At 41.2% G+C, this 21,006-nt stretch overlaps 2 protein-coding genes across 6 annotated transcripts in view; one reads left to right on the forward strand and one right to left on the reverse strand.

Moving 5' to 3' along the window:
- LOC141488256 (very-long-chain enoyl-CoA reductase-like) overlaps nucleotides 1-4,425 on the forward strand; it is an 88,201-nt gene extending 83,776 nt beyond the window's left edge. For 2 of the 4 annotated variants that reach the window (XM_074188201.1, XM_074188203.1), the window contains exons 12-13: nucleotides 275-320; nucleotides 492-4,423. In XM_074188201.1, the coding sequence (XP_074044302.1) occupies nucleotides 275-320; nucleotides 492-619 (174 nt within the window). In that variant the 3' untranslated portion in view covers nucleotides 620-4,423. Of the gene's footprint in view, nucleotides 1-274; nucleotides 321-491 lie in introns of all 4 variants that reach the window. The other 2 variants (XM_074188202.1, XM_074188200.1) reach the window with 2 other exon arrangements.
- Nucleotides 126-21,006, reverse strand: part of ABCA4 (ATP binding cassette subfamily A member 4) — a 136,599-nt gene continuing 115,718 nt past the window's right edge. For both annotated transcript variants that reach the window (XM_074188198.1, XM_074188199.1), the window contains 11 exons: nucleotides 18,292-18,412; nucleotides 13,746-13,808; nucleotides 12,408-12,514; nucleotides 10,920-11,061; nucleotides 10,116-10,250; nucleotides 8,474-8,577; nucleotides 8,265-8,357; nucleotides 5,261-5,510; nucleotides 3,583-3,669; nucleotides 3,154-3,229; nucleotides 126-654 (listed from right to left, as the gene is read on the reverse strand). In XM_074188198.1, the coding sequence (XP_074044299.1) occupies nucleotides 3,179-3,229; nucleotides 3,583-3,669; nucleotides 5,261-5,510; nucleotides 8,265-8,357; nucleotides 8,474-8,577; nucleotides 10,116-10,250; nucleotides 10,920-11,061; nucleotides 12,408-12,514; nucleotides 13,746-13,808; nucleotides 18,292-18,412 (1,153 nt within the window). In that variant the 3' untranslated portion in view covers nucleotides 126-654; nucleotides 3,154-3,178. The remainder of the gene's footprint in view (nucleotides 655-3,153; nucleotides 3,230-3,582; nucleotides 3,670-5,260; nucleotides 5,511-8,264; nucleotides 8,358-8,473; nucleotides 8,578-10,115; nucleotides 10,251-10,919; nucleotides 11,062-12,407; nucleotides 12,515-13,745; nucleotides 13,809-18,291; nucleotides 18,413-21,006) is intronic.

A 21,006-nucleotide genomic window follows, 5' to 3' on the forward strand; every position in this document is an offset into this window, starting at 1 on the left:
GCCACAACTAGTAGAGACATGATGCTAAAAGCAGGGATGTGTGAAACCACCAAGTTGTAGAGTTTAAAACCACACGGTCAGACTTATTCCTCATCAAGAAAGGTAGACATTTTATTCGTGGTGGATATATATGATTTTTATTCTCTCTCTTGGTAAACAAACAGTCATATAGATCAACTTGGAAAATCAACAGGTCTTATACTAATGTTTGTTAGGAGTGTAAGTCTGGACCTCTGGTCTTGATGAAAAACGTCCTGTGTCTGTTTGGTTGCAGGTGGGGGCCTGGATTAGTTTCACCATCATGACTCAGTGTGTCCCAGGTAAGTTGGCTTGTATTCTTCACCAGCAGGGTCCTACTATGGCCTTCTGCATTCCTCCAAGGAATCTGGACATCAGATTACATGGATTTTGTTTTCTTTTTTCTTTTTCTTTCTTTCTTTCTCTTTTCTTTCTTTTTTTCTTGTTCTTGTTCTTTTTTTTTTTTGCTACAGTGGGATTATTCACACTGGTTGGCTTCATTCAGATGACAATCTGGGCAAAGGACAAACACTGCACTTACGTAAGAGAGTTCAAGGATTACCCCAGTCTCAGGATGCCAATCATTCCTTTCTTGCTATAGGAAGCAAGCAGTGATGCATGGGCACTTCAGCAGACCTAGGGGCAGAAACACCAATGTTTGAGTGCTGATCTTCTGGGTTTTCTCCAAAAAAAAAAAAGTGGTGATTTCTTAATTTTTAAAGTTAAACAATTGGCAATAATTCTCTTAAAGACAGCTACACCAAGGTACTGGGTGGGGTCTGTCAGCACTCCAAAGTAATAGAATATTCTCATTTCTTCATTTGGAAAGTAAGGAGGCCTGGACTATGTTTTAAGGTCTCTTCTAGCTTCCATAAATGTACACACTTTCCTTTATGCATATTCAACATGCATATTAAAAGGTAACACGTCCCTGTGCTATTTTCAACTTATAAGAGTTTTTTAGTGGTAGATGATTGTTTTCATTTTATTTGTTTGTTTAAGCCCAGACAAGTTATCATAGCCTTCCTTTCTTTGGAAGCTCCCATAATTTAGGATGTTTTCAGAGGATGATGTTTGATCATTTTTTTACAGACCTGGCTTGTGTCAGAAGAGCAGTAATAGAAGTTTAGCCAAGAGGGAGATTCCAGCTTAAAAATGGGACAGGGTTAGGGGGCAGCTAGGTGGTGCAGTAGATAGAGCACCAACCCTGGAGTCAGGGAGACCTGAGTTCAAATCTGACCTCAGATACCTAAGTCACTTAACTCCATTGCCTTGCAAAAAAAAAATGGGACAGGTCCCTGAGTTCTGTGGTGCTCAGGTCTGGGAGGTAACACTCAGTATTACAATCTCTAAGCCTCATTCATGTAGAGGTGGCAGCCAATGTTATTTTTTTTTCAGTTGAAGAAGAACAATTATGGCCTATGCTATTAAGGCAGGTGCCATGGGGCATGGGAGGAAGGGACAAAGAACAACAGAGAGGTAGGGAGGTTTAATTGGTAAACTAGTGCCTAGCCATCTGAATGGGAAGGACAGTGTACAACCTGCAAATAGAACCTATTTATCCATCTCTCATGTAGTCTAGTCACAGGTTACCTTAAGAAGAAACTTTCCATGGGGCTGAGAATATAATAGCATGAGCCAGGACAAAGGGGAAAATCACATGGATTAACCAACGCTGTAGACATCTCTGAAAGCAATTTAAAAGGATTCTGTTAATGGGGAAAGTGGATAATTTGACCTAATGGATCTTAGACACTGATTGGAGCAGCTCATGAATCTGAGTGATCCAGGTCATAGACATTCAATTATTAACCCATTTAAAATGTTGCTGGTTGCCTCACTTATCTACATGACCCTCAACCTGGTTTCATAAAACAAGTTGTGATAAAACCAAAGGATCTTCATCCTTCTGGATATATTTCAGGGTCGTGTTCTCATCTTTCTCATTCCTGAATGGACAGCTTAGCTCAGCTCTGTTCTTGTGCTCATAACCCACAGCTAGGAGGGAAGTCTGCCAGCCTCAGAACCTCCTGGGGAGCTGACCTTCTGCCATCTGTTCAGGTGAAAGTTTTGAAGGTATTTCTATAAACCTGTGCAAGAAATTATCCCATCCTTGTTTGTGGGATATTTTAAAGGAAAACAAAATATTTTAGGATCTCATAACACAAACTGGAAAATGTGATTGCTAGTTCTTTCATGACAGATTTATTTCCCTACAAGTGCTGTACAGAAAGATTTTTGCAACTCTTTGTAAAGATGATCTACATTCTGCATAATAAAGTCAAAGCTATGTTTTGATTTCTGATGTCATTATGAAAACACTAGGTAACAGTCATTGGGCCAAATGAAAGTCAATTAAGTCCCATGATTCTCTGCATAGTGTAAAATACAAAATAAGGTTTTTGCTTCTTCAGTTTTTGCATACAAAAAACATCTGGTTTCCCCAAAAGTCTAGATTTTTTGATGTGTACAAAGAGTCATACTTGTAAAAGGGGGGAAATAATTACACTACTTACCTCATAAGATTGGAAAGAGACATATAAAGGACAAAGCTATAGAAATGTGAGTTATTACTATCATCATCATTAATTAAGTATGAGTGATGTGTAAAATGCTGTGGCTGGCAAATCTTTACCTGGAATTTGGCATTCTAGGATTTAAGCATTTCTTTGCCTTTGGGTAGGATCTGGACTTCTGGTCTCTCTGAAATACCATTATTTCCTGAAGGCAGGCACTATTTCCCTTTTTGACTCTGTATACCTAGCAACCAATATGGGGGTCTTAATTAGGGCCTAATTAATGCTCATTGGGTTCCCCTCCAAGGGGAGGGGGAAAAATAATCATGATCAAAGTCTCTGAGGGGAATATTTTACTGAATGAAAAAGCATTTATTAAGTGCTTACTATATCCCAGATACTGTGGGGTATACATCTGTGTGATCCTGAGTCACAACCTCTCAGGGCCTCAGTTTCTTCATCTGCAAAATGCCTAGAACTATCCCTTCCAGCTCTAAGTCCAATGAACTCATGAGAAAAGAGCTTAGACAAGGAAAGGGTTTATATGCACGTGTTTCTGTATTTCTTTGGACGGGTTCTCAACCTGGTGAGAGTCTGCAACATCTTTATTTTCACTAACCTCTAACTGAATTTTAGCCTTTCATTCACTTAGGACTGTAGGTCACCATCTGCAGGGATGCACAGGTTCCATCAAACTGCAAAAGATGTCCATCCATGATTGGAAAGAAAGAAATTTAAGAAACCCTGATTTAATGGATGATTTCTAGATAAAGGAAATGATGACCAGAGACAAAACATCTACTCCCTCATTTTTTTCATTTCAGGGTCATGAAACTGTATTCCATGGATATCTGTGAAATATCTCATTGCTCAGAAGCACTTCAGTTAGCCTTGCTGGGGTTGCTGTGTCCCTGTCACCCCTGGATCTGGCTGGTGTGGAAGAGCCCTTTGGGGAGGCTGACCTGGGTTGGGCATGGGACCTGCGCTGGCCCATCTGAGCAGAGGGCTGACTCTAGACACCATCCGGGGAGGGAGGAGCTGGAGCTACCTTGGCATCTGGGATGGCTCCAGCTGCTCGGGGGTGTAAGAGAAGATCATCATCTTCTGTCTGCTGTTTAGCAAAGTTCACAAATACCTGGGGGGGGGGGGGGTAGGACACAGAAGGAAGAAAGAGAGAAGTATGTAAACATACATAGAAGCATCCAAAACAGTGGACACCCAGGATCTTCAGTTTAAAAATTTTAGCTTGGCCTGGATCAGAACTGTGTCACAGGTCACTTCTCCCCACTTTTTACAAATGAAAGTGAGAACCCACAGAGGCCACATAGGATAATATAATGCATAGGGCACTGGATTGGGGGTCAGGAAGGGCTGCATTCAAATCTTGCCTCAGACACTTCTTAGGAGTCTTACCTTGAACAAGTCACTTAACCCTCTGGGCCTCAGTTTCCTCATCTGTAAAATGAGACTGAACTCAATGACCTCTAAGCTCCCTTCCAACTCTAAATCTCTGATCTATGTAATAATAATAAAGCAAACATTTATCTAGCACTTACTATGGGCCAGCACTGTGCTAAATTTTGGTTTTAAAATTATCATTTCATTTGACTCTCACAATAATCCAAGGAGGTAGGCCCATTATTATCATCCTCGTTTTACAGAAAACTGAGGCAAAGAGAAGTTAAGTGATTTGCTCAGGATCACATAGCTAGTAAACATCCATGGCTGGATTTGAACTCAGTTCTTCCTCATCCAGGCCTGGTACTCCATCCACTGCACCACTTAGCTGCCTGAGAACAACTGTGAGAGAGAAATGTTATTATTATACCCATTTATAGATGAAAAGAACCAGAGGCAAATAGGTTCCATGACTTGCCCAAGGTCACACAGGTACTGGGTGGGTGGGTGGGTGGGGGCTGAATTAGTTCTCATGAAGGTGGCTTGTGTAACTCACCTGCAAAATCCTCAGATACCTGTGTCCCACTAATATCTGTTTCTCTTGTTCCTCAGCTGAGCTGGGATAGTTTCAGCAAAAGGACTTGAGCCTAAATGCAGAGGTGGTCAGTTCTAAAAAGAAACAATCTAGTGGAAAGAAGACTGACCATGACCCTGGGTTCAAATCATACTTGGATGCTACCTGTATGACCATGGATAATTCACTTAACTTTCCTGGTTCTCTGTTTCCTCATCTCTAAAATTAGGTGATTAAACCAGATGACCTTTTGGGTCCATTTCAGCCCTAGGTCTATGGTACTTGAGTACCATAGGATTACCCTGAATAACACGGTTTAATAGAAACAAGACCAGTCTGGAACATTCATCTCATTCTGTTGCAAATAAGTTGGGGACAAAACAAAATCCCCATCTTTTCTCCACTGCTTATTATGAGTTTGGCACATTGTGACTGTCTCTGGATCCCTGAGGTTTACAGAAAAAATACACATGTGAACCTGGGTCCAAGATGTTTGAGTGGGATAAATGAAGAGAAACCTTGCTTTGAGGATATTAATTGAAACAAACACTATTATTTGACAGTTTTTTTCCCAGTTACCTTTTAATTTGGTATGGGCCGCCCTTGGGAGTCCTCAGGATGGTTGAGTGATGCCTACACTAGGGAGGGTCAACGAGCCTCCTCTGCTTCTGAGGTCCTATATGATTCTGCTTAAAGCCTGCGCCTGCCCCACTTTTCCATTTCTGCCTGATGGAGGTTTCTGGCTCGCACTTACTTGGTCCAGCGTGGTCTGTGTGACCGAATATTCTTCAATGTGCAGGTTGTCCTTGTTGGAAATGAGCAACTGGAAGATCCTGGCCAGGGAGGAGGAGGAGATGCGGTACTGGAGCATGTTGTAGTGTCTCTCCCTCTGCACACTGTCCGGAAAGTTTGCCTGTAAGAACTGTTCAACTGGGTTCAGGTCTGGAAGCAAACCCACTTTAGGGGGCTTGATCTTCATCGTGACAATGTAGCCATCCCCAAACCTAGGGTGCAGATGCAGGAGTGAAGGGCACAAGGTGAAGCCAGAAGAATGAGGGAGAGGGGTTTGCATTTTTCATCTGAGGAAAAATTCCCTATCTATCCTCACCTAAGAAGTCTAATAACAGGGAGAAAGAGGCCTAAATGGTTGACAGCTAGATGATATGATGGGGAGAACACTGGACCTAGTGACCTCAATGGACCTGAATGACCTGAGTTCAAATTCAGCTGAAATCTTTAGTCACTGGGCAAGGCTCAGTGTATATCAATGCTACCTATTATTATCATTTGGAACACTTACTACCTGTGTGACCTTGGCCACTTCACTCTACCTTTAATCCTGCTGGGAATAAGTCACCTCATTGGTAAAATAAATGGGTTAGATTAGACAGGTCTCTTCTAATTGGTGATCCCTGAACCTATGATCTAGGTTTTAATCCTGTCCCTGCCATTTACTTTATGTGTAACAATGGAAAGATCATTTGACCTTTCTAGGCCTTGGCTTTCTTATCTTTATTTTTTTTCTTTCTTTTTTTTTTTAGGTTTTTTTTTTTTTGCAAGGCAAACTGGGTTAAGTGGCTTGCCCAAGGCCACACAGTTAGGTAATTACTAAGTGTCTGAGACCGGATTTGAACCCAGGTACTCCTGACTCCAAAGCTGGTGCTTTATCCGCTACGCCACCTAGCTGCCCCAGTACGCCACCTAGCTGCCCCAACTACGCCACCTAGCTGCCCCTTCCTTATCTTTAAAATGAGTAGAAATGACTAGATGGCCTCTGATGTCTAAAGCTATAAGCCTATGCTCTCTCTTACCTCATCTATCACTGGTGAACTGGTCTATGGGATGTCAAGAGGAAATGGTCAGAGGCCATTCACCTAGCACAGGCTGACATCACAAACTGTTGGCATTAGCCTGTTCATCATCAGATCATAGATTTTGAGCTAGAAGGGTCCTTAAGAATAAATGAGTCTGGGCAGCTAGGTGGTGCAGTGGATAAAGCACTGGCCCTGGAGTCAGGAGGGCCTAAGTTCAAATCTGGCCTCAGACACTAGCTATATGACCTTGGGCAAGTCACTTAATCCCTTGCCTTGCAAAAACAAACCAAAAAAAAAAAAAGAAAGAAGAAGAGAGTCCAACCCTCTAGTTTTACAGATAGGAAATTGAAATAAAGAGTGGTTAGGGAATTTACCCAGTATCACCCAGCTAGAAAGTAGCAGATCTAGTTCTCGGACCTTAAATCTAGTACCCTTCCCTTCCTTCTAGCAGTTTCTCTGAGTTCCTTGAGGGCAGGGTTCCTGCCATTCACATTTTTATCTACCTTGTCATGCATAATATGGCACCTTGTAGTAGTAGGAGCTTAATAGATGATAAGTTGTACCAAGGTCATAATGACTGGCACTCTCTGGTCTTCTCCATCAGTCCTTAACTATAGTTCAAGCATTGATTCTCCATATACAGTTCCTTTGGTTTCTAGTGTTCTGAGTTAAGAGGGGTTGGGAAAGACCCTGTAGAACATGGAATTTTGGTTAGGACTTAAAAGAACCCAGGAAGCCAATTGGCAGAGATGCTCTACCAATGCCAGAAGTAGTGCTATGTAATAAGAAAAATATCTCTCTTCTTCCAAACTCTTTTGCCAAATTCCAAATCATATTTTTTTTCCATCAGTGAGAAGCATCTTATGGAAATAGTCCAAGGTCAAACACAGGATTACCAATTCAAGTCAGGTCTGCAGGCATCTGGATTAAGGTTTTACTATGTCATTCAATCAACTGACAAAAATTTATTAAGCTCCTACTTTGTTCCAGACACTTTGCTTGGTGCTGAGGATACAAAGACAAAAGAAAATAGTCCAGGGCTTCCAAGAGTTTACTTTCAAAGTCACACATATTCTTAGACAAAAAAAAAAAATACACAAAGTGATGTGATTGGCAAAGCTTTTACCTATTCCTTATCCCTGACTACAGGTGGAGTGGGCTTTCTATACACCTTAGCCAGACCTGACCTCTCCTAGGCAAACAGGCTAGATTCTTTTCTTTTTTTTTTTTAACAGATTAGATTCTTAACCACACTTTTGATGATGATGATGATGATGATGTTCCTTCTCAAGAAGACCATGACATCAGGGAAGTGATGCCACAACAAGCATGTAAATTGGATTTGAGTGAGGAAGAGCAGAGCTAAGTCAACAAAATCACTTTCTCCTCAAGAACTATCTGGGTCCAGTGACCAGATATTTTTGTTTTGTTTTGTTTTAGGTTTTTTGCAAGGCAGATGGGATTAAGTGGCTTGCCCAAGGCTACATGGCTAGGTAATTATTAAGTGTCTGAGGTCATATTTGAACTCAGGTACTGCTGACTCCAGGGACGGGGCTGTCTCCACTGCACCACCTAGCTGCCCCCAGTGGCCAGATATTAATCAGGATGTCTGGAAACAGTTCTGGAAGCGAGGCAATCAAGGTTAAGTGACTTGCCCAAGGTCACACAGCTAGTAAGGGTCAAGTGTCTGAGGCTGGATTTGAACTCCTGTCCTGACTCTAAGACAGTGCTCTATCCATTGTGCCACCTAGCTGCCCCACACTTTTAATCACTGGATGAAGACCCTTCCTCATGTGGTTACACTGCATCAGGGGGTGCTAGCTCTTCTCTCCTCCACCTGTCTCCACCTGGGGATGAGGATGGAGATGACAAGACCCCACACACATACACACCAGCTTCAGAGAGAAGTCACCTTGCCCACTCACACAGTGGTCCTTTCCTTACTTGTACTTGAGATGCTGTATAGTGCCTAGGCATTGGAAGGTTCCCTTCACCATGATGGCCAGCCGAGTACACAGGGCTTCACATTCTTCCATGCTGATGAGGAAGGGAGAGGAGATAGAAAAAAATTGGGAGGAAGGTGTAAGAGTCTTTGGAGATGTTCCTTGCTCCAAACCCCGAACCTCCCTGGGTCCCAGGTCCAGGGCTCTCACCTATGTGATGTCAGGACAACTGCTCTCCCTTCCCTGATGATGCCAACAATGGTGTTCCATAGCAGTCGCCTAGAATACGGGTCCATTCCTGTGGTGGGCTCATCCTGGAAGTACAGAAGGGAAGGCCTGTGGTGAATAAACTGTCTTCTAGTTACCTCCCCTCCCCTGCCCCTCCAGCCCCTGTGTCCCCCTGGCTGGAGGCTACTACAGCCACAAGGTAACTTTAACCTACAAAGAACTTAGAATTTTTAAAAAGAATGAACTTCACTGACATGAAATCTCTAATTCAGTAATATAGATATTAAAAAAGAGAAGGAAGGAGCAGCTAGGTGGCCCAGTGGATAGAGCACCGGCCCTAGAGGACCTGAGTTTAAATCTGACCTCAGACACTTAATAATTGCCTAGTTGTGTGACCTTGGGCAAATCACTTGACCCCATTGCCTTAAATAATTTTTTTTAAAAAGAGAGAGAGAAGGAAGAGCATTAGAGAAAAAGTTTCTAATATAGTAACATAGGTCTGCATCTAAGCCAATCCCCTCATTTTATAGATAAAAAATTATAATAATCATGATGATGATGTTAGCATTTATATTAAAGTTTGTAAAACTCTGTGAATGTCATCTAACAACAACCCTGGGAGGATTATTATTAATATTCCCATTTTACAGATGAAGAAATTGAGTCAGGGCAAGGGGTTAAGTGACTTGTCTAGGGGCACATAGTGAATAAATATGAGACTGGTTTTGAACTCAAGTATTCCTGACCCTAACCAGAACCAGCACTCTACCCACTTTGACACCTAGCTGCCAATAAAAAATATTAATATAATAATATTAATTGTATGGTTTGGTGGATAGAAAACTAACCTTGAAGTCAGGAAAATTAGGGTTCAAGTTCAGCTTCTGAAATATACTAGCTATGTGACCCCGGGCAAATCACATAATCTATTTGCCTGTATGTTAGGTAATCTTTAGGGATATAAATTTCAGAAAAAAGTGTTAAAATGCATTGATAGATGGATTCCTTATATCAGTGAAAACACAATTCATTTCACAGCTCTGTCCTTAATTGTACGATATCAATCAATCAACAGCCTTTAAATACCTATGCTGTGCCAGCACAAGCTGGACCCATGATTTCAGTGATTTAGGGAATTCCCTGGTGAGAGAGGGAGCTTCTTCCACTGATGCTGGTAGACACCTTTTCTGCAACTTATCCTCTTAAAAAGTTGTGCAAAGCATAAGAGGCAAAATGACTTGCCCAGGGTCACACAACCAGTGTATGCCAAATGGGACTTGAATCTGCATCTTCCTGGTTCCAAGACTAGCTTTTTCTCTCTCTCCACTAAACCACACTGTCTTCATATACAAATATTCATATAGGTATAAATATATATATATAATATATAAATATATATATGTATATAATATATTTATAGAAAACATCTCAAATTTGTATTTCTTGACTCTTCATATTCCTGGACCATTAACTAATGGAATTGTTTTTCCAATTTAAACAAACCATTGCATATGAATCTAAAAACTCAGTTTTTTAGTTTTCTAGTTTTTAAGCCATTGAAATATTCTTTGAAGTGAGTGGTACTTTGAAGGGAGTAGGGTCATGGGTTCAAGACACCTCTTACCAGTAGCACCAGAGGTGGGCAACCTATCAGAGCAATAGCAGTGGAGAGTTTCCGCTTATTCCCCCCACTGTAGCTGCCTACCAGGTGGTCTGCATAGGGAGACAGACCCAGGCTCTGAATGCACCAGTTTGCTACCTGGGGAAGAAAACCAAATTAACAAGTTTTAATAAGCATTTATTAAATGCCTACTGTATGCCCAAGTCACAGGACTAGGTTCTGGGGATACAATGAAAGGCAAAACATAGTCCCTGCCTTCAGGGGATTCCTAGTCTGATGCAGGAGACAACATGCCAACAACATAAAAATCTACACAGTGTAAAAAATATTTTCCCAGAGGGAAAGTTCAAGCCTTACAGAGACCCAGGGCAGAAATCCCTTCTGGTAAAATTCAACTCAACAAGCATTTACATAGGGCTGATTATTTGCTATAATAGGGTCCAGGGATACAAATACCAAAAAATCCACACCTTCCCAGTCTCTGTCCTCATTCTGTTAGGCAGATACAAGGTATAGGCAGGTATGGAAATACAAAGTACACAGGGCATCCCAAAAATCTTAGTGCAGTTTTAAGCTTTCACAGCCTAAGCACTAAGACTTTTGGGACACCCTGCACACCAAGTTAGCACAAAGTATTTGGGGGGCCGGGGTGGGGTATGGAGAAGGAATTCTTATCCACCACATTGGGAAGATCACACAATCATTTGATTTTATTAACTTGATCCCCACCTTGTCCTGCCCTACCCTGGATGAAAGACTGCAGTCATGGATTTGGGCTTTATTCTCCACCCCCTCCAGAACTTTTACCCTCATAATATCTTCTGTTGGAACACCCCGAAGACGGGCATAGAGATGCAGATGTTCTCGGCCTGTGAGCAGATCATCGACAGCATCAAACTGGGGGCAATAGCCCATGTTTTGGTGGACTTCAGAAATCTGGGTTAAAATACTGCAGGAAGAAGGAGGAATCTTTAGATGCAGAAATAGTAAGTGGCTCAGAGCAGGTGGGGGGACAAAAGTTGCCCTCTTCCTTCCTTGGCTCCAAGCTAGGATCCTGCGTCCAGTCTTAGAAATCAAGGCAGGGGAAGGCTGATTAGAAATAACAACAGTTTAGGACTTCGAATTTGACTCAAATCACAGACTGGGAGAGTCAGAAGACTCTCCTCTGGAAGTGGCCTGCTCCACTCTGGGAGCCCTGGCTGGTGGCACAGCTTGCCCGACATCAGACCTGAATCTGCTTAATACCCCCACCCTCCCCACTGCTCCTGGTTCTACACTCAAGGGTCCAACAGAGTAAGCTGAGGCAGGGAGCACTGGACCTGGAGGCAGGAAGAGCTGTGTGACCCCAGGCAAGTGACTCAACCTGTTTGCTCATCAGTGAAATGGATATAATGATGATGATGATAATAATAATAATGATAATGATAATTAATAATAATAGCAGCCACTCAAGATTGTTATGAGGATGAAGTGAGATGTTTGTAAAACAGCCTGCTATAAAAATGCTAGCTATTACTAGTTGTTATCAAACACTCAAATGCTTCCAAGTCCTACAGTTTCCCCCTCACATTATCACCACCAGCAACCCTGCCCTCTATTTTCTTCTTTACAAAGCTAAATATCCTCAACTCTTTCAACCTGTCCTCATGTGTGGCATAGACTCTTCACCATTCTGGATGGCTTCCTCTGGAAGCTCTCCGGCTTCTCCCTACCCTTCCTGAAATGTAATGCCCAGAATAGAGAGAGGCCTTCAATGTAGTCTGAATGAATGTGACATGATACGAGAGACCACCACCTCCTTACTGGGGAGAGGACTGTGCTAGTACCAGGTCCCTCTGTGGGGTGACACCCAGTCTGGACTGGGGAGAAGGTGTCAAGGAAGTAATCTCCCTTATCTCAGCACTCCAAGGAAAAAAACTACAACAACCCCTGTCTTGAGATCCTCACTGTCGAGTCACCCAAGGTTTCAAGGCTCTGACAAAAACCATATGTGAATTTAAGAATAAAAGGAAGAAAATCCTTTAGAGAAAGAACTGGGAGGTCAGATAACTAGATGGAAATGGATTTTCTTACCCTTATTCATTAGCAGAGAAGTAGTCTTGGCATGAGAGAGGCCCAATGCCAAGGGCATGGGAGTCAGAGGAGATGGGTTCAAATCCTGCATGATCTTGTTCACATAATCTCTCTGGGCCTCTGGTAGAGGACAGTCATGCTGGCTTCCCTAAACCGACCTACTGTGGTATGACCCATTCCCATGTGGAGCCAGGACCCCAGCACACAAAGCAAGGCTCTCACCTCTTTCCTGCCACAGTGGCATCTCCTGAGGTCACCGTGATGTCTCCAGTGAGCATCTTGAATGTGGTTGTCTTACCAGCACCATTCACTCCCAGAAGACCAAAGCACTGAAACAGAAGGTAAACAGTTGGACAAGAAGGAATGATTCTTTACACTCTTTCTTCTGTCTGACCATCTGGAAAGCTGTAGGTCTACACTGATATGTAACACAAACATTCACAATCTCTTTAATCTGGGTTGGTCTGAAAACCAAACTGTGAAACAGGACTTTGGCATCAGTATGCTTCATCTTCCTGGGGTTGGACTGCCTTTTTCCTCTCTTCTTATGACCCATCTCAGGATCCCAGAATCCTCAATATACTCCTTTTCTGCCATTGACTCTTCATCAGGGCTCCCCATATAAGCTCTAAAGGGTAGCATTCATTGTTCAGAACCATTCCTTTTCCTCATTCTATGTGGCATTCAGTCTTTTCTGATAGCAAATTGATAGGCTCATTTATTCTGGCTAAAGTGTTAATGACTGATAATGACTTGCCTTTACCTATTTCAGGTTACAGATTTCCATTTTTTGCTGGAGTTTTTAATCTCTTCTAACTCAAATGACTAAAAGTATGATGTCTGACTTTAATAATATGCACTTAATAATAGCTTGTTGAATTTCCTTCTAGTATGGAAGCTTCTACAACCTACTATGGCCCAGTAGCTTTACAAACAAGCTAAAAACAAAAGTAAATAAAACTGAATCCAGACATTTTTCCAGCTTACTTCCATTGCTACAAGTCAGTTTCTAGCCAATTACTTTTCCTTTCCCACCCCCAACTTCTCTTCCTCCTATCCATAAAATATCTTCAGTCAGTGTTTGCAGACTAAAATATAGAAATGGGTCCCTCCTTCCCCAAAACTCCAAATCCAAGCTACTCAGCTTTGGGCTCCCTTTGGCCTTTAGGATATAATAAGAATTTATCCACTTAGATTTTAAGGTATACTTCACCAACTAGCCCCAATCTAGCTTTCCTGACTCATTATACAATACTTCCCACACTTTATGGGCTTCTTTCTGTTCTTCATCCTCAGCTCTCCCTTTCCTATCTCTGTGTCTTTAGATCAGTCATTCCCATCCTATAATGTACCACTCCTCATCTCTGCTTTTTAGAATTTCCTCTTCCTTCAAGATGCAGTTCAGGTCACCCCAACCATAATACAGAGATCTCAGGGAGGTGAGAAAGTAGGTTCACATTATTTCAAGGTCTCAGACTGATTTTTTTGGGTGAGTCTGGCTTCCTGGATCTGATCTATTTTTCACTTTTCCTCTCTACACAAAGTCTGACTTATACAGACCTCTCCGGGGCGAACACCGACACACAGTCTATCCACTGCTGGGCTTGTGGTGCCTGAATAAATCTGGGGAAAAACCGTGAAAAATTATCATTAATAACCTTTAAGTTAATAACTAATAAATATTATTAACACTGTTACTATTCTGATGGATAGCATAGTGCCATCAACACCCCAGGGTAAGAAGATGGCCAAAATATTCAGCATTATAATGCTTAGCCCAAACTCTGAAACTGTGAGGATGAAATGGGTGTTTAGGGAGTGTTTTTAACCACCAAGAAGTGCCCAAGGGTCTTAATCTCATAGTGGAATGGAAAGAGCACTGGATTTGTAGCCAGAAGACCTGATTCAAATTACCAATGTGACCTTTAACAAATCACTTAATATCTCTAGGCCTGAGAGTGGATTAGAGGTTACCTAAAGTACTGTCCAGGTACCTACATCTATGGTCCTAATCTATAGACCAAATTAAACTTAATGCTGAAATATCACCAAAAATCTCACTATACCATTTTCACTAAGAAAAGCAAAAAACCCAATCCTTACCGTCAAGGTGTTTACAATCTAATGGAAATAAACAACATATATATATATACATATATATATATATATGTATATATATATGTATGTATATGTATATATATATACATATACATACATATATATATATATATATGTCATCTTCCACTCTTCCCCCTTCTCCTAAAACTCATCCTCAGCTAAACATCCCCATGTGTGTTGAGGATACTACTATATTTTTATTCACCCAGGCTCCTATGGCCAGACCCTACCCTGTCTTTCCTGCCTCATTATAAAATACTACCCTTCCCACACTAGTTCAGCACAGCCAGATTTCTTTCTTTTCTTTGTATACAATACTACATTTTCTATCTTTGTGTCTTTGGATAGGTCATTCCTTCTTTGAGAATTCTACAAGAATGCACCCTTCTTCATCTCTGCTCTTAGAACTCCTTCATACAGCTCAGGCACCAGCTTCTACAAAGCCTTTCCTGATCCCTCACTGTTAATATCTCCTTCCAGAATCTTGTTGCTGTTCAGCTATTTCAGTCATATCTGAATTTTCTTGACTCCATTTGGGGTTTTTTGGCAAACATCCTGGAATGATTTTCCCTTTCCTTTTTCTAGCACATGAGGAAACTGAGGAAAATAGGGTGAAGTAACTTGCCCAGGGTCACACAGCTAGTCAGTGTCTGAGGCCAGATTTGAAATCAGGAAAACTCATCTTCCTGACTCCAGGCCCAGCATTCTGTCCATGGACTGTACCACCTAGTTGCCCCAAACTAGCTTCTGAAACTATTTTATATTTAATATACTTATATGTATACAAGTTGTTTCTTCCAATATAAAGTAAAATCTTTGAGGACAGAATCTGTTTCATTGTTATCATTTTTGTATCTACAGCACTGAGCACTTAGTAGCTACTTAAAAATATTTGTTAACTTATTGATTTGTTGGTAGAAAAACCAAGCAGGATGGACAAGTCCATAATAAAATAAAAGGAGTTAGGGGCCAGGGTTCTGTTTTCTTCTTGTTCCATACTTACTTGCTGAGCTCATCTGCTCCCACACATTCAATTTCTTGTAATATCAGCTCCCTAACAAACAAGCTCCCCAATCTCTACACCTTGCTAGATGCTAGCCTCACATCTCTTGGAGAGCTCCACTGGATGTCCCTGTTTGCACCAGAGACTCTCAAATGCATCCTAAATTGAAGCATTTCTAGAGTACCAGTGTGCCAGGTACTTGCTTGGTGCTGAGAATACAGAGGAAAATACCCTTAAAAGAGGCCTGACCCTCACTCTGCTTAGATATACATCCTCTTTGTTATTCTTCTGTTTGGGTCACTTGATTCTCAACCTTGGAGTCCTCTATTCTTCCCTTGTCCACCATCTCTGGGATCAATCATTTGCTAAGCCCATCATTTCTTCCTTGGCCTCTATTCCCTTCTTTCCATTTACTCTGCCAGACTTGAGTTCAGTCTTCTCACTTGTACTGGTGCAACAGCCTCCTAATCCATCTTTCTGCCTCCAGGTTCACCTCAGGCACAGGTCTGACCATGTGACTATTGCTTTTAGAGGAAAAATAAACCTCCTAGGCTGGCCTGCATGGCCCTTCAGAATCTGGTACTAACCAACTTTCCCAATCTTATTTCAGATTATCTTCATGCATTCTCTTTAAGTTGAACCAACAACACATTCTGAAACTCAGGATTCCATCTTCTGTCTCTGTTTTTGCACAGGCCATCCTCTGCACCTTTAATAATTTCTGTCTCACAGATTCCTTATATTCCTTCAAAGCTCAGTTCAGGTGTCTTGGGGCTTATAAGCTTTACCAGTTGCCAAAGGGGTCCATGATACAAAAATGTTAAGAACTTTCTCTCTTGGCAAATATCCTGGAGTGATTTGCCATTTTCTTTTCCAGCTCATTTTACAGATGAGGAAACTGAGGTAAATAGGGTGAAGTGATTTGCCCAGTGTCATACAGATACTTAGTATTTGAGGCTCTTTTTCTCCTCATAATATTTTACATTTACTTATCTATGTATGGTTTGACTCTGCTTTGTAGTTTGGAAGCTCCCTTGTGGGAAGGGATTGCTTTCCTGTCTTTGTAATCATAGTACCCAGCACAGGCTTTGCACATAGGAGGTATCACTATATTGAACACATGGCTGAAATCACAGCAATAGTAGGTGGTTACCAAGTTTCTCTCTCTGTCTCTGTCTCTGTCTCTCTCTCTGTCTGCTTTCTACTAACCACAAGGTCCTCACAAGTCTTCTCTTCAAGCTCATTATAGCATAGATTTCAAGCTAGAAGAGACTTAGGAAGTTGGATCACTTTGTAGATTAAGAGTCAGACCAAGAGATGCTTAATGCATCTCTGTGGTAGGATTTGAACTTGGACTTTCTTACTTGAAGTCTATTACACCATCCTGCCATTTTGGTCCAGTCTACTGCTTCACCTGAATATACTTTGTTTACAAACATATGACCCAAAACAGCTGTTTCAGGGACATGCATGCAATGAGAGGTGGCCAGTGAGGCAGGTCTGAGTCTCATCTCTGATTGCAAGAAAAGAGTATACATCTGGCCCATACACTAAATGTGTGCTAGGTGTATGCCATCAACCCTTCGCAATCAGAGGTGAGGCTCAGCTCTGCCTCACCTGCCACATGTCCCTGGATTTATTCCCTTTGGTTTCAAGATGGAAACCAGAAAGACCCCAAGGGTACCTGCCTCTAAGAACTCAAGGATTGACTTTGGCAGGTGACCTCACTACATCAAGATAAACAATGGGCAATATTATACTCAGGTCATTTCAACAAATTCCTTTACAACAGAAAGGACTGCAAACACACTTATTGCCAGCATTTTTCTCTACCACAATATCTAAAATTAGTTAAAAAAAATGGGAAAACCTTCTGATGGTCTTCAACTATACAACAGACAGCAATCATCATTAACACAGGGCAGCAGCTGGGATTGAAAAGGTTGTGAGTATTAAAAAACAAAATCAACTCCAGAAGAAGGAGCTCCTGAGAAATTATGGGAGTTCTTGTGTGTGTGTGTGGGGGGAGGTGGAGGGTTAGAATAGGGGATCTGAGGAGAAGCAAGCTCAGGTTATGATCCTGGGACACCTGGGACACCTGGGACACCTGGAATACCTGAGGCCACAAGGAGCTCAAAAGGCCAAAAGTGCATACATCTGGCCCAAACAGTAAGTTTCCTGATTGGATCAGGGAACTAGGTCTCTACTGTGTTGAATGAGGAATGGAAAGAATGAGAGCAGAAAATGGATGCCCTTGAGAATGGGTAATATAGCTATCACTTTTTAAGTTAAGATGCATAATTTATTTGGTCAAATAAAATTTTATAAAAAAAGTATGTGTATACATTTGTATGTATGTGTGTATTCATATATACATATAAATTTCTTGTACAATTCTATCCTGTTCTATAATCTACATGGAAATGTTAATTCTGATGTTTGTTAAGTTCAGAATAAAAAAACTAAACATATACAAATACATGCAAACATATATATCATATGTATATATGCATAATATGCACATGTTTACATAAATATGTGCATAAAATGTACATATATACTTGAATATATGGGTATGTGTGTTTATACACAAATATGCAAACAGAAATATAACTAAGGTGTGTCATCAAGATATTTCATCAGGGTGAACCTGATATTTCATCAGCACAACCCTGTTCTGAACTCTGCTTCCTCTCTGGCCTAGCCCCATTCTTGGGTGAGGTAGCCTCACAAGGGGAGGTCTTGCTGCCTTTTCAGACTTGTCAGGTGTTCCCCAAGGGCATGCTTTCTCCTCCTGTAATTCCTCCCCTCATGAACCAACCCCTCCCCTTGTTTTCTCTGATCTCCCCCCACCCTTGCTCCAGGTGCAAAAATTGCTAGTTAGGACTTTTGAGTTTATGGTCACTCTATAAAAGCCTGGATTAGATGCAAGCCTGCTGCACATGACAAACATGTAACAACTCGTTTGGTATCGTGCTTCCTCACCTTGGTGAGCTCATTTAGCCTCAAGATATCAGTTTTATTGCCTCCACTAAGAATTCTTTGTCTTTCTTCAGCCACATCATCATCTTCATCAGTGATGGGTTGCTTAGCAGGCTCAGAAACCCTAGAGGAACCGGGCAGTAAAACCCAAGAAACAGGACAGATGAATGTAGAAACACAGATTTAGAGCCAGAAAGGGTCAGAGATCATTGAGCCTAATGCCCTCCTTTTAGAGGCAGGAATGAGAAGGGGCATCCTCCCTTGTAAGTGGAACCAGATCAAAATGGAATTGGGAAATATTTAGCAAAATAAATATAAATACAATAGAACATGGATAACATGTGTTTTCTAGATCCATATGTAGCCCCAGAGATCACCCTATGTGGTTTGGTGGCCTTGTTTCTCTTTGAGCAAGATGCTGGCATCCTATGTAACAATCCTTCCCATTTGTCCCTTAGCATCCTTTACTTTAGAGAGTTGGGCTTTTGGTCAGAAGACCCAAATTTGGATTCTGATCCTGCCATTCTCTGTGTAACCTTGGACAATTCATTATGTTTCTATGGGTTTAGGCTTCCTTGTCTGTAAAATGAGAAAGTTGAACTAGCGCAGAGGTTCTGTCTTTTTTAAAAATGTGTTAACTGTTTTTCAATTTAATTGGTTTCCTTGAAGTCCCATACATTTTATTTTATACATTTAAAAATATAATTCTGAAAAGGGTTCCAACCAAAGGTTTCACCAGGCTGCCAAAGGGGTCCCCTAATATAAAAGGGTTAAGAACCGCTGAACTAGGTGATCTCTAAGGTTTTTTTCAGTTTTAAAACTACAATCTTAAAAATGCCTGAATTATTGAACTAGTCTCTCACCTGATGACTCTGATTCTAAGCCCACTCTTCCTAATTCATCTTTCATATCACTGTCACATTAATCTTCCTAAAGTGCTACTTTAATCATATTTCTCTCTGCTTATTCACTCAATGTGTTAATATTTTATACTGATTTATCTGTGGGCATGTTGCATTTCCCCATATTATTCCCCAATAAACCCTAAACACTTGGGGGTGAGGATATCTTGGGATGATGAATGACCAGCACTTAATAAATACTTTTTTGAATGCATGAATGTATGAACTATGTTCAGAGTACTGTGCCAGGTGCAAGGTGTTGCTTAAGAACCATCAAAGTCTATTTAATTGTCTACAGAATTGAGTCCAAAACTCAGCCTGGAAATAAAGGCTTGCCAGAATCTGGCAAGGAAGGAAACAAGCATTTATCAGATACCTACTATGTGTTAGGCACTGTAGCTAAGTACTTTACAAATATGTTTCATTTAATCCTTAAAAAAATCCTAGGGGCGATTAGGTGGCGCAGTAGATAGAGCACCAACCCTGAAGCCAGGAGTATCTGAGTTCAAATATGACCTCAGACACTTAATAATTAGCTAGCTGCATGGCCTTGGGCAAGCCACTTAACCCCATTGCCTTGCAAAAACCTAAAAAAAAAAATCCCAACAATCCTAGAGTCATTTCAGTTGTGTTCTACTCTTAGTGATCCCATTTGGAGTTTTAAGATACTGGAGTGGTTTACCATTTCCTTCTCTAACTCATTTTTACAGATAAGGAAATTGAGTCAAACAGGGTTAAGTGACTTGTTTAAGGTCATAAAGCTACTAAATGTCTGAGGCAAGATTTGAACTCAGTGTCTTCTCATTCCAAGCCCAATGTTCTATCCACTGTGCCACTTAGCTGCCAGATTCATGTTATCATCCTCTATTTTACAGTTGAGGAACCTGAGGCAAACAGATGTTAAGTAACTTGTCTAGGGTCACACAGCTATTAAGCATCTGAAGTTGAATTTGAACTCAGGTTTTTAATTCCATTACTCTCTCGCCTGAGCTTTTCATTCCAACCAGATTGCATAGTGTGGTAGAAAGAAATCTAGGTTTACTGTTGGAGAATCTGGGTTTGCATCCCAAATGCACAATCTTAAATAAATCACATGACCTCTGGGAGTCTCATTTTCCTCATCTGTAAAATGGAGCTAGACTAGAACCCTAAATTCTCCTCCAACTCTAAGCTGTAGCCTATTCATTGGTCCATGGACATCCCCTGTGCACTCCTGCCTCCACTTTTTTGTTCTTTTTTTTTTTTGCTTAGACCCTTTACCTCTCAACCCAAACAGTAGCACCTACCCCTGCATCAGTATAGTAATCTTCAAAGGAATTTGCATCCATTATTTTATTTAAACTACAAGATTACTTCAAAAGGGAGGAAGTGATAGTAATTAATGAATTCACCATAGATTAAAAGCCTCAAACCAACTCCGAATCTTGTTGCTTAAATACATGAGAAAGTGCTGCAGTAAAACCTCAATTCAGATACCCATGAATAATAATAATAATAATAATAATAACACTCTGGAGAAGCAGCAATGTTAGTTGAATGGATGGAGAGAAGACTATGGAGTCAGGGAGATAGGGGTTCAAGTTTCCTTTCTTTTTTTTTTAAGGTTTTTGTAAGGCAAACAGGGTTAAAGTGGCTTGCCCAAGGCCACACAGCTAGGTAATTATTAAGTGTCTGAGACCAGATTTGAACCCAGGTACTCTGACTCCAGGGCCGGTGCTTTATCCACTGTACTACCTAGCCGCCCCCCCTTTTTTTTTTAGGTTTTTGCATGAAGTTTCCTTTCTAACCAGCTGTATGCCCAACTAGTTTCTTCATG

The sequence above is a fragment of the Macrotis lagotis genome, chromosome 5 (genome assembly GCF_037893015.1).
Source record: "Macrotis lagotis isolate mMagLag1 chromosome 5, bilby.v1.9.chrom.fasta, whole genome shotgun sequence".
NCBI lineage: Eukaryota > Metazoa > Chordata > Mammalia > Peramelemorphia > Peramelidae > Macrotis > Macrotis lagotis.